This window comes from Hemitrygon akajei, chromosome 14 (assembly GCF_048418815.1).
Source record: "Hemitrygon akajei chromosome 14, sHemAka1.3, whole genome shotgun sequence".
NCBI lineage: Eukaryota > Metazoa > Chordata > Chondrichthyes > Myliobatiformes > Dasyatidae > Hemitrygon > Hemitrygon akajei.
The window spans coordinates 24,274,548-24,288,615 of NC_133137.1; the positions used below are offsets into that span (position 1 = coordinate 24,274,548).

At 44.3% G+C, this 14,068-nt stretch overlaps 1 protein-coding gene across 3 annotated transcripts in view; it reads right to left on the reverse strand.

Annotated features, from left to right (window-relative positions):
* Positions 1–14,068, reverse strand: part of LOC140738423 (E3 ubiquitin-protein ligase DTX1-like) — a 283,212-nt gene that overhangs the window by 140,186 nt on the left and 128,958 nt on the right. For all 3 annotated transcript variants that reach the window (XM_073065694.1, XM_073065693.1, XM_073065692.1), the window contains exon 2: positions 3,312–3,996. In XM_073065694.1, the coding sequence (XP_072921795.1) occupies positions 3,312–3,996 (685 nt within the window). The remainder of the gene's footprint in view (positions 1–3,311; positions 3,997–14,068) is intronic.

Below are 14,068 nucleotides of genomic sequence, written 5' to 3' on the forward strand. Positions count from 1 at the left end.
TCACTTACTTACTCAAGGGTGAACTATTTCACAAAGCAGAATAATCACCACAGAAGCAGATTCATGCTGGTAGAGAGAAATAGCAAGTGCAGTCATGTTGGAAAGTGGAAAGATAAGTGGATATCTATAGATGGAAAACCTTCTTCAGAATGGAGCTAGAGTCTGCGGCATTATATACACTCACAACAGGCCAATCCCAAACACTCACAGCAGGCCAATCCCAAACACTCACAGCAGGCCAATCCCAAACATTCACAACAGGCCAATCCCAAACATTAACAGGCCAATCCCAAACATTCACAGCAGGCCAATCCCAAACATTTACAGCAGGCCAATCCCAAACATTCACAACAGGCCAATCCCAAACACTCACAACAGGTCAATCCCAAACACTCACAACAGGCCAATCCCAAACACTCACAACAGGTCAATCCCAAACACTCACAACAGGCCAATCCCAAACACTCACAACAGGTCAATCCCAAACACTCACAACAGGCCAATCCCAAACACTCACAACAGGCCAATCCCAAACACTCACAACAGGCCAATCCCAAACACTCACAGCAGGCCAATCCCAAACACTCTCAACAGGCCAATCCCAAACACTCACAGCAGGCCAATCCCAAACACTCACAGCAGGCCAATCCCAAACACTCTCAGCAGGCCAATCCCAAACACTCACAACAGGCCAATCCCAAACATTCAAAACAGGCCAATCCCAAACATTCACAGCAGGCCAATCCCAAACACTCACAGCAGGCCAATCCCAAACACTCTCAACAGGCCAATCCCAAACACTCACAACAGGCCAATCCCAAACACTCACAACAGGCCAATCCCAAACATTCACAGCAGGCCAATCCCAAACACTCACAACAGGCCAATCCCAAACACTCACAGCAGGCCAATCCCAAACACTCACAGCAGGCCAATCCCAAACACTCACAACAGGCCAATCCCAAACACTCACAACAGGCCACAATATCTGAAGCATGAACCCACTTTTTCTTCTGGTACCTGATGACTACGTTGCTTTACTTCAGTTCTACTGGTGACAGATCCACATTGTTGCTATACTTCTCTTCACAAGCAGCTGTTACAGTGAACTTATAACCAAACTGAAAGGACTAAAAAATGAAGAAGCATTTGGACACGTGGCCCTTTGTTACGGACACAAGAATTCACAAGTCTGATCACTGAGCCCTCCCTTTTTGAATCCGGTCAGTTAAACCTCATTAATGTCACCTCCCCCACCCCTCACACCACTGACTCTTCTCGTTTAATTTCAATCTATGATTCTCCTCTTAACGCGGCTGGTTCCAGCTGTCCACTTGCCCTGCTAACATTTCTGTACCTGATTTATAAGACCACAACACATAGGAGCAGAATTAGGCCATTCAGCTCATGGAGTCTGCCCCACCACTCGGTCATGGCTGATTTATTTTCCCTCTCAACCCCATTCTCCTGCCTTCTCCACATAATCTTTGGTGCCCTCACTTATGAAGAACCTATCAATCTCTGCTTTAAATATATCAAATCATTGGGTGTCCACAGCCACCTCTGACAATGAATTCCAAAGATTTGCCATCCTCACCCTGAAAAAATTCCTCCTCATCTTTGTTTTCAAACGATGTCCTTTTATCGTGGTGTTGTGCCTCATGGCCCTAGAATCTCCTTCTATTGGAAACATCTCCTCTCCGTCAACACTTTCAGTATTCTATATGTTTCAATGAGATCTCCTCATTCTTCTGAGCTCCAGCGAGTACACACGTCTCATACATTAAGCCTTTGTTCCTGTATCATTGTCGCAAACCTCCTGTGGACCCTCGCCAAAGCTAGCGCATTGGAACGTGGAAGACTGAGAGGAGATTTGATAGAGATACACAACATTATGAGGGGTATAGGTATGGTAAACGCAAGCAGGCTTTTTCCACTGAGGTAGGGTGGGATTACAACTAGAGGTCATGGTTTAAGGGTGAAAGATGAAAAGTTTAAGGGAAATATGAGGGGGAAACTTGTTCACTCAGAGGGTGGAATGAGCTGCCAGTGCACGTAGTGTATGGTGAACTCAATTTCACTGTTTAAGAGAAGTTTGGATAGGTACATGGATGGTAGGGGTATGGAGGGCTATGGTCCCAGTGCAAGTCAATGGGAGTAGGCAGTTTAAATGGTTTGGCATGGACTAGATGGGCCGAAGGGCCTGCTTTTGACTCTATGCTTTTCTAAGTATGGAGCCCAAAACTGCTCACAAAACTGCAAATATGGTTTGACTGATCATATCTGTGCTTTCATCCATTACATACGATTCCAGCTTTCTCTCTATCCCACTTGTTTTTAATTCTAGGAAATTCTAGTTCTGTCTTCACTGATACCAACCATTCAAGGAAATGAATGACCTGTTATAGGTAATGTTTGAAAACCTAAACCGTCCTGACTTGCCTTTAGCTCCGAGTCCACACTACAGCACTGGTATTTCCTGGATGAAGATATTAACCCCTCGTCTATGACGTCAGATGGTTTACATGAGGGCAGATACTGATTCCTGGTCTGTGATGTCTGATGGCTTACTGGGAAAGCCACTTTTAAACACTGGGAAGACTAAGTATCACCTTCAGTCCCTCTCTTACACATTAATCTCTCACCACTGAGTCCATGACTCTCACTGCAACTGCACGAATCTGAACTGGAGAGTCTGCAAGCTTTTGGCCCTGAATTCATATTCCTGTCTGATCATGCTCTTGCAAGGAACCCTGGGACATTGTTGCCGTGGTATCGAAGGCTGTAGATAAATGGAAGTTGTTGCTGGTTTATTGTCCTGTGCTGTTGTTTGCCACAGCTTTGTCTGCTGAAAGGAGTGGATTTCAAAGCCCCAGTTCAAGAGAGAACCACATCAAAATCTCAACCTTCACAACCAGCTGCACGTGACACGGCTTCTGAAAATGAGAAGGACCTGTCACGGCAGCTGTTTTCAAGGAAGGATAATGTCAAAACCACTGCAGAGCACTCAGCATCAACATCTGCAATCGAACAGGGCTGGCGGACATCAAACAGGTGTTAGTCCATTGCATTTCTTGCAGTAGCAATCTGCACCTACAAGACCAGTGTTTCATTAAATGGTACTAAACATCTGCAATGTGCTGCAAACACTAAATGCGACTGTATTGTTAAAGTCCCCTACCAAATGCTGAGGCAGGCTGAAAAAACCCTCATACAGATATCTCACTTAAGCAAAGATTCGACTTTTCTCTTTTCCCTCACAGCTTATAAGCAACACGTCAAGAATCTTTTCCCCCCCCATTTGAACTTACCCGGGAGGGATGGAAGCCCTTGTGCTGACTACCGCTGATCTCTGGGTTCCAGGCCTGTTCAGGTTGTTCTGGCCTGGGATCGGAGTTGTGGTGGTGGTGGTGGTGCCCTGGCTTTGCGAAATGGGAGAAAGCTGAGTGGCTGTCGGCGAACGGGCCTGCTCGGGCTTCGGAGGGGTGGTCCCGGCTGTGCCCACGGTTGACCACAAGGCCGTACCGTTGTAGGAGTTGCTCTGGCGGACCGTCAGAGTCCCATTGGTGGCGGAATAGATTTTCCGTCGCTGGGATGCCAGGATGGCGTTGGAGGCTGCCCTCGTGCTGTTGACCAGGACGCACTGCTGGCAGCTGCACGGTTGCCCAGACTGCGTTCCGATGGGCCAGGACTGAGACTTGGGGATGGAGCCCATGGTTAAAGGATAGGCCAAGTCCATGCGCCTGCGCAAGCGCCGTTTCCGCTGTGTCTGCCTGTTCATCTGGCACATACTATTGAAGTCAATGATATAACAGAACCCTAGGGAAGTCAGGTCCAGCCACGGATGCTGTTTCTCATACGCGTTCTGAATGGTTATGCAAATATCCATGTCGTACGGAGTCCAGGAACAACTGTCATTTTCCCATTCCCAAACTATGCCTTTGCCCGGAGCCGAAGAAGGGTCATAAAAATTTCTTCTAACTGGACGCATGGTTCCTGAAAAAATGAAAGATAACAGTTTACTCAATAGCAGATCAAACAGAACGCAACCCCCACCCCCCAGCAATTTCACGCACCGAATGGAAGCGGCCCGCTGATAGACCCTCCCTCCAGCACACACTGCGCTTCCAGAGCCCTGAATGGTGACATTTCTCTTTTTGTGAAGCTAGGGATCAACACATGCCCGGGTGGGGAACTTCCCACAGTCTATCTGTAACACATCAAAAAACTGCACGATGGAACCATAAACAAGCTGCTGCGGCTAGCAATCTCATCATCAGCCCACAGTTCAAAAATTTACCAAAAAAAACACATTTTGAAAACCTGACATGATGATCTGTAGATCCTTTATTTAGTTACGGTGGTGTCATGGGGCTAGACATTGTTCCAACTGCTTAGCTGGTAATTTAAACAAACACAGATGTGTGAAATGTCGCGGCTTGGGTTGTGAAGAATTTCTTTGGATCTGACTTGGGTTAAAGGAAAATTCATCAACATGTAATGTCTGAAAATACCTAAAGCAAAAACCTTTAATCACAGCAGGAACTTTTCATTTAAATGTCGGCACAGACATAGAAACAACACTGAAATTCTCCTGCCTCAGTGCCAATGAGCCAAGTTATGAACCCATGCATTAAAGTGTGCTTACCTCTGCATAGCGTGCCTCACGAGCCAGTGTTTCTTTTGTCAAGTGTGTGTGTGAGTGTGAGTGTGTGTGTGTGTCTATATATATATATATATATAAACATTTTACAAATGCTAATTATTTTTGAACTGTGTCACTTCTGTATGCAGTCTATGTTCTGGGACTCCATAAGATAATGAAGAAAAATTACTCAAGAGGCGCTGGGATTTCTGGTTGCAATGGTCTTGGAGAAGACCTTTAGTTAAAACATCGACTCGCAGGACATAGCAACAGCAGAATTTATTGCCCGTCTGTAATTAGCTGGCAACCTTCAGCATTTATCGCCCATTCCTAATCACTCCGACGTTACTGGGCAGAATTTTTATTTGGAGATACAGCACGGTAACGGGCCTTTCCGACCCAACGAGCCCGTGCTACCTAATTGCACCCATGCGACCAATTAACCTACTAACCCGCACGTCTTTTGGTATGTGAGAGGAATATGGAGCAGTGGAGGAAACCTACACGGTCATGGGGAGAATGTACAAACTCCTCACAGACAGCGGCGGGAATTGAACCCATGATAGTGGAGCATTAATAGTGTAATATACTACCGTGCTGCCTTACTGCCTCTCTCTAATTGCCCGGGCACTGTCACTGTTATGTATTGTAGCTTTGAAACATTAACCTAATGCATATATATAAAACACACTCATACACAAGACTACTCAAATATTACTGAAATATTAAATACACAACAGGCACCCAGCATTTAATGCCCATCCTTAGCATTGCCGAATCCCCAGATACCCTTGTCTGGTTTGTTTGCCACTTGAGAAGGAAGTTAAAAGTCAACCACATCACTGAGTGCCAAGAATCACTTCAGGCCAGCAGGCAAGGACAGCAGTTCCCTTCTCTCAGGATCTCTGACATCTGCCGATTCTCCTGTGTTTCTGATTCCCTGCCCTCCGGAGCTTTGGTAAGTGAAAATCAGGCACTTCTGCAGAAATCAGCTTTACATTTCAATAATAGGTCTATCTGCATTTAAATTTCCCAGTGGCAGTGAAAGGAGCAGGTCTTCTTGGGCCATCCACTAGGGAGTTCAAGCACGGGATTCACAGGATCCAGCTGAAACAGTTTTCTTCAAACTCCATACATAAAACAACTCCATTTCACATCCTGTTCCAGATAACAACAAATAACCTGCTGCTGCGTATGTGTGGGCAAGAGGGATTATCTCCCAGTTAGGCTGTGCAAACTTTACGCTGACCAGTGAAGCACTCAGCACCCCAGGATCACCTTCACGTGCTTTTTTCTCTGAATTAGAACAGTTCAAGTTGAACAGGAACTGAAATGAAAGGGTTTTGCTGTCACACGTTCAACACTGGGATCTGGAGGAGGAGGAGACTTCCGCAGTCTCTCAAAGAATGACATTCTCCATCGGCTTATACTGCTGAGAAAAGTGGCTTATTTGCCCTCCTCAACTATAAATGGAACATTTGGTAATTCTTCCTCCGTATTTGTAAACGATTCCTTCTGAACAGAAATGGGATAATTTTTTTTCTCTAATTGTATCAGATACAAAGTAACCAAATAATTCATGGCTTCGGTTGCACTGCATATCATCAATCACATCATTAAGTTCGCAGATGACCCAACAGTGGTGGGGCTCATCACCAGCAACGATGCAATGGCCTACAGAGAGGGCGTGGAAGAGCTTGAGGGCTGGTGCCAGGCAAGTAACGTCTTCTTTAATGCCAACAAGGCTAAGGAGATGGTCACCGACTTCGGGAGAACCCACACCACTCTCTCTTCCTTTTATATCTCAGCAGTTTCAAAGTCCCAGGAGTGAACATCTCACACAACTTGTCTTGGTTGCAGAACACATCCTACACAGTCAAGAAAGCTCATCGATGCCTGTACGTTCTGAGGCTGAAGAGAGCTGGCCTTTGCACGTCCATACTCACATCGTTCTTTGGATGCACAGTGGAGAGCGTCCTGCAAGCTGCATTTTACTGCTTGGTATGGAAACTGCACTGTGGCAGACAGGGAGGCTCTACAGTGGGTAGGCAAAACTGCCCAATACATCACAGCGACCACCTTCCCATGATCAAGCACATATGTACAGAAAGGTAGCCGAACAGGGCCAGTAACATCGTGAAGGATGCCATCCCATCCTGCCCATGAACTGCTTGTTCCATTCCCGTCAGGGAGGAGGCTACATGACATCCATGCCAGGACCACCAGACTCAAAAACGGTTACTTTCCCGAAGCAGTAAGACCGATCAACACCTCCGCCCACAAACTCAACCACTACTTTGGTACAGCCTAGCACATCACTTTATGGACATAAAATTAATCTACTTATATAAGCTTTTTTTGTGTTTATATTTATTGTGGTTTTTTTTACTATTACTGTGTCCTTTATCTTTCATGTGTTTTTTTTGGGCAGCTGCGGATCCAGAGTAACAATTATTTTGTTCTCTTTTATACCAGTGTACAGGAAACGACATGAAGCCATCTTGATTCTTGAAAATCCAGTATGTAAAAGGCCATCCGATCCATTAAGACTACTCTTGAATTTATCTACAAACTCCAGTTCCAAAGTTGTGCCTGTCAAACCCTTCTTTCCCAAGCAAGCCTAGTTTGCTCTGTACAGATTTTCTTTAAAATAAAACGTGGTGGGGAATTGCAATCACTCTGGCAGCTTGTTGAACAGCGAGGCAGGGGGGACATTGTTGGCTGTGGCCCTGGGTGTATTGCTGAACCCTCTCCTGAATGACAAAGTATTGATTTTAATTATCACTGTACAGAGACAGAACGGACTGTCAAGGAGTGGTTTGATGAGTTGGGAAGTGGAGAGCTTCCCTGGCAGCTAAACAAGGATAATGAAAGGCCATGTGCCCAGCCCCGTGTGTGCTATCACTAGGAACAAAATGGAGAAATCTTAAAAAACAAATAAAATGTCCTAAATATATAAACATGAGGAAATCTGCAGATACTGGAAATTCAAGCAACACACACAAAATGCTGGTGGAACGCAGCAGGCCAGGCAGCATCTGTAGGAAGAAGACTAGTCCTGACGAAGGGTCTCGGCCCGAAACGTCGACTGTACTTTTTCCTATAGATGCTGCCTGGCCTGCTGCGTTCCACCAGCATTTTGTGTGTTTCCTAAATAAATATATCTATATCTATATCTATATCTCTCTCTCTCTCTCTCTCTCTCCGAAGTACCATGGAGAGCATTCTGACTGGCTGCATCACCATCTGGTATGGGGGGGTAGGTGTGGGGGGATGGCTACTGCACAGGATTGATGCAAGCTGCAGAGAGTTGTAAACTTCCTCCATCATGGCCACTAGCTTCTGTAGGATCTTGGATATCTTCAAGGAGCGATACCACAAAGAGGCAGCATCCATCATTAAGGACCCCCATCATCCAGGTCAAGTCCTCTTCTCATCGCTACCATCAGGAAGGAGGTACAGAAGTCTGAAGGCACACATTCAATGATTCAGGAGCAGCTTCTGCCCCTCTGCCATCAGATTTCTGAATGAACATTGAGCCCATGAGTACCACCTCACTACTTTTTCTCTTTTGCACTACATATTTAACTAATGTTCAACTTTCTACAAATTTGACCAGCTTGCTATGCACCAAACTTAGATACCAAAACCTCTACATCATCCAAATACTACATAATGAAGCATATGTGAAAAAAAGGCTCATAAGCTTGATTAGGGCTTAATTCTAAAGAAGGATATTTTTGATGGATGAGCAACACATGCTTACATGTGTTTTCAATCAAAATAGCGAGCTAGCCAAATACTTTGAGAATTTGGATGAAGTTTTTTAGTATAATCTGGGAATAAAAATGGACAAACACACATCTCACACAGTGTGTGGACATACCATAAGCAGTTTTTTTTAATGTTTGTTTTCTGTGAATCACCAACCCCTTTCTTGGAAGGGCAGACTGATGATCTGATAGCCTGTAGCCTGCCAAACACTCCGGAATTCATTTCACCTGAAGGCAATGGTTTGATTCAGTTGTGCTGGATTTCAACCAGGACTGCAGAAATGAAAGTTAGTGAGTATGGGATTGCTGATTTCCAGCTTCCCTCTCCACCCTTCCTCTTTGTCACGCTTGTCTTATATCAGTAATCCTTCAGGGTACGGCAACTTTAATGACATTCCAAATGCATTATCCAAAATTCCCTTGCACAAATTCAACTTAATTCACCAGAAATCAGTCACAGGCACATGGTGTACCCCAAGGAGATGGGATTTGGTAGAACATTGACACCACAGAGAGAATCCTCTACCTCTGGTCTTTCTTTGTGGGCACATGCCGGGGAGGCAGCATTTATTTATTATTTTTTACTTTATTTTATCTTGTTGAGATACTGCCCTTCCAACACTTCAAGCCTCACCGCCCAGCAATACCCTGATTGAATCCGAGCCTAATCACAGTTCAATTTACAATGACCAATTAACCTAGCAACCAGCAGGTCTTTGGACTGTGGGAGGAAACCAGAGCACCCGGAGGAAACCCAGGCGGTCACAGGGAGAACGTTCAAACTCCTCACAGGCAGAGGCGGGATCTCTAAATTCCCGTGAGAAGGTGATGGTTGGGGGCACTTTCTTGAGCTGCTGGAGGCTTTAAAGTTCAAAGTAGATTTATTATCAAAGTACTCTTATGTTGCCATATATGACCCTGAGATCCATTTTCCTGCAGGTATACACAACAAATCTAGAGAATAATAGCCATAACAGCTGCTGCTAACTGAACAAATTTCGCAACACATGCCAGTGATAATAAATCTGATTCTGATAACAGGATCACTGAAAGACTGCTCAACTCGGGCGTTCAACCAGCGTGCAGAAGACAATAAACTATACAAATACAGAAGAAATAATACTAATGCTCCAGATTTGGAAGTCCTGCTTGTACTCTTAGTTAAGTATCTGTTTGTAAATAAACGAGATTATTGCTCGTTTATAATCAAACCCGTTTGGTGTCTCACTCATGAACCTGTTTCCAGGTTACAGAGGCTGATATAAAGCAGAATATTTAATTTCCATTCTTGGGCTGAGTGGCACTCCTCCCTGTCCAGTGATGCAGTGAGCCCAGCTCTCTCAGCCTCGCCGTCCTGGAATGATACACAGCAGTGACAGATGTATCGGCTCTCAGACAAACAAGTTGCCTGTCAGGCTGATGTAAAATGTCCCAAGTTGCTATTCAAAAAGCAGGAGGGACCTCCAGCTAGGAGACCCTTCAACCAGCATTTAAAACAACTAAACTGGTCATTCACATTCTTGCTACTCGTGAAAGAATGAAGCATGTAAATTGGCTGCTATGCTTCCAATTATTAAAAGAAAGATTCCTTTGAACTCAAAGCGTTTTAGGAAAGCTAGCATATAAGCAATGTTATATAACTGCACGTATTACTTCATTAGCTGGCCAGTGGTGCAGTGACTTTGAGGCGAGTGGTCCTGGGTTCGAATCCGGCCGGCTCCTTGCACACTTTCCATCTGTGCTGGGTTGAGCTTCGAGCTAGCAACCCGACCTCATTAAAAAACTCAATAAGTGCTGAAGAAACAGTAAGGTTGTTGCCCGATGCACCACAAGGCATGGGGAAGAACAACACAGTTAGTTCATTACCAATATTATTTACCCTTGGTTATCTGATAGAGCGATCTGACTTTTCAGAACCAAGTAAACAGCACAGTCACATAGACAGTTGTGGGTTTCTTTCGTAATCTGCCAGTACTCATATCACTAGATTACCTGGCTGACTAATGCAGTTGCAACCAACAACCTTGCACTCAGTGTCAACAGGAACTGATAGTGGATTTCAGGAATGGGAAGTTGGGAGAACGGACACCAGTCCTCACTGATGGATTGGCAGTGGAAAAGGTGGAAAGTTCCTGGGGGGTCGAATCGATCCTGATCACAACAAATGGATGCAATCATAAAGGCAGCATGCCAGAGGCTCTACTTTGTTACAACTTCGAAGAGACTTGGTATGCCATCAAAAACTTTTACAAATTTTTTATAAGCTTTGTAAATTTTATGTTGGAAGAGACTTGGTATACCAGCAAAAACTTTTACAATTTTTTATAAACTTACAGCGGAGATTGTTCTGACTGGTTGCATCACAAGGCTTCAATGCACAGGATAGCAAGAGGCAGCTCCATCACAGGCAGAATCCACCCCACCGCTGAGGACATCTTCTAGATGACATCTATCAGTAGGGATCCTCACCATCCAAGACATACCCTCTTCTCTTTACTACCATCAGGGAAGAGAGGCAGGAACCTGAAGACCAACACTCATTTAGGAACAGCTTCTTCCCCTCCACCATCAGATTTCTCAATAGTCCATGTACCCTTGACAAAATTTATTGCTTATATTGCACTATTTAATTTTATAATTTATAAACACTGCTGCTGCAAAGCAAACTTAATGTAATATGTCAGTAGTTATGCACCTGATTCTGAGGTAATCAGACTCTGCACTGCCTGTCCTGTACTCTTATCGTTTACCAGCACAACCAATCAAAATCCTTGTTCTTAAAGCTCAGTACTAATTTGCTGTCTAGGATGTCAGTCATATTTGGTTATCTCTCATTGGTGGGGGCTTCCATGAGGATGACTTTGTATGCAGTAAGATTGGAGCAATCTGATTGTCAAGCAACATAAATCATTGGCGTTACCATAAAGCCCATGTCACATGACACCAGCTGGAGGAGGGCACAGCAACAGAATGACATGGAAGCAATTCTGTACAAATGATGTACAAAGAAAGCAAAATGATTGGGAAGGCATGGCAAATTAACTGCTATTTCAAGGAGACAGTGAAATTATCATCACAGGTACAATCTTACATTTGGTAGGCCCTGATCGAGATTTCTCAATTAGAATCTATAAATTCTGTCTCTTGTACAGGTGGTAACCATGAAGTATTCTACAAATCAATTCTAGAAGGTCTGCAGCAAAGACAGAGGACACTTGCCCCATTATGTATGTTATGTTTCTCCATGCCAGAGAAACTTATGTTTCAACCCCTCCCTCCCCACCCCGTTCTTTCTTTGTAGAATTGTAAATGTTTTTCCTCACCATATGGGGGTTTCCTCCGGGTGCTCCTGTTTCACCCGACATTCCAAAGACATAGGCTTTGGGTTAGTGAGTTGTCGACATTGAATGTTGGCATCAGAAGCACAGCAATACTTGGGCTGTCCAGCAACATCCTTGCTGGTTTGATTTGATGCAAACAACGCATTTCACCGAATGTTTCAATGTACATATGACAAAGATAATCTTTATCTTTTTTTTACCCGTAAACACATACTGAGTGGGGGAAAAACTTTTCCTCAAGCCTCTTTTAAATCTCATCCCCCTTATGAAGTATTGTGACCTCTACTCCTTATCCTCTCCACCAAAGGGACAGACTCCCAGCAGGCACTCTGCACCGAGCCCACAGTTTCTTTAAGTGGATAACAGAGTTTTACATTATGGAAACTGGACTTTCAGCCTCCCATTGTGGGCTATTTGTTTACACTAAGTATATCTTACTTTCACCGCACTTTCCTCAACTCTCCCCAGATTCTACCACTCACCTACACCACCTGGAGTAATTTACTGGCAGCCAATTTACTTTGGAATGTGAAAGAACGCAAAAGGATTGGAAATGTATGGGAAATTCAAATGCTATTTCTAGGAGATGGAGTTACCATGAAGCCACGTGCACAAAATGCTGGAGGAACGCAGCAGGTCAGGCAGCATCTATGGAAATGAATAGAAAGTTGACGTTTCGGCCTGAGTCCCTTCTTTAGGACTGAGAAAGAAGGGGGCAGATGCTAGAATAAAAAGGGGGGGGGGGAGAAAAGAGACTAGCCGGAAGGCGAAAGGTGAAGCCAGGTGGGTGGGAAAGGTCAAGGGCTGGAGAAGAAAGAATCTGACAGGAGAGGAGGGTGGAACTTAAGAGAAAGGGAAGGAAGAGGTGAACTGGAGTTTGGATTCTTAAAAATGCACCATGGGAATTTTCAGGATTTGTGGATTTTATAGACAAATGTTCTTCCCCTGTCCAAAGTTGAAAATTATAATCCTTAAATTATACCTGTCTGATCTGCCTCTTATCCCTCTCAAAAATAACATTCCATGTCAAAGCAGAGATCTCAACATTAACTATAAAATAACAAACAGTATGGAACCCAGAGCCCCTTTATGGTTTGTATCAACACATCTTTCGCTTCCTCTTCAGCTCAGGAAGTATGAGTAATATTTCCAAAGGAAACAGATTTGAGTTTGAAAGTGAAATTTGGACTGAAGCACCTACAAAGAGCAAGCTGGTGAATTGTTGCTTAGGATACCAGTGAAAACAGAGAGCAAAGAACCCAACAGTTTTTTTTAAACACCAAAATCAGGAACTGAGACATTAAAGCAAGTGAGAAGTAAATTCTGTCTTGGCAGGAGGCACAGTAGCTTACTGGTTAGCACAACGCTTTACTGTGCCCGAGACCCGGGTTCAATTCCCACTGCTGTCTATAAGGAGTTTGTCTGCTCTCTCTGTGACTGCGTGGGTTTCCTCCTGGTGCTCCGGTTTCCTCCCACAGTCCAAAGATGTACCAGTTCATCGTCAAAACAAGTTTATTGTCATTTAGCTACATACATGCATACCGTCAAACAAGACAAAATTTCTCCAGACCAGGGTGTAAGGCGTAGTAGTGCATATAACACACAATAACTTGGGAAAGTGAGAATTAAATCTACAAATGAATTACGCAAAGAGAAACAAAATTTGGTCATGACGAATCTTCCTGTGATTAGGCTAGGGTTAAAACGGGGGTTGCTGGGCAGTGCAGCTTGAGGGGCCGGAAGAGTCTGTTTCGTGCTGTATCTCAATAAGTAAAAAAAAAACAACAAATAAATATGGCTGTAAAATGGCAATTCCATTTTGTATTCAATTTGTCTAGGTAACATTCAACCTGCTGGCATGAACATCAATTTCTATAACTTTGGTAATTCCTTCCCCCTTCTCCTCTCTTCTGCCATTCCAGCTCCCCTCTTAACCCTTCTCTTCTCTTCAGCTGCCTATCTCCTCCCTCTGGTGTCCCTCCTCCTTCCCTTTCTCTCATGGTCCACTCTGCTATCCTATCAGATTCCTTCTACTTCATCCCTTTACCATTTTCCCCTATCACCTGCCAGCTTCTTGCTTCATTCACCCCCCCCCCCCCCAACCTGGTTTCACCTGCCAGCTTGTACTCTTTCCTCTCCCTTCACTTTCTTATTCTGGCTTCTTCCTCCTCCTTTTCCACTCCCTGATGAAAGGTCTCAGCCCAAAACATTGGCTCTTTATTCCTTTCCTCAAGGTTGTGTAACTTATACATTCTTTGATAATAAGTGTACTTTGAATCTTTCCATGGACGCTGCCTGAGCTGCTGACT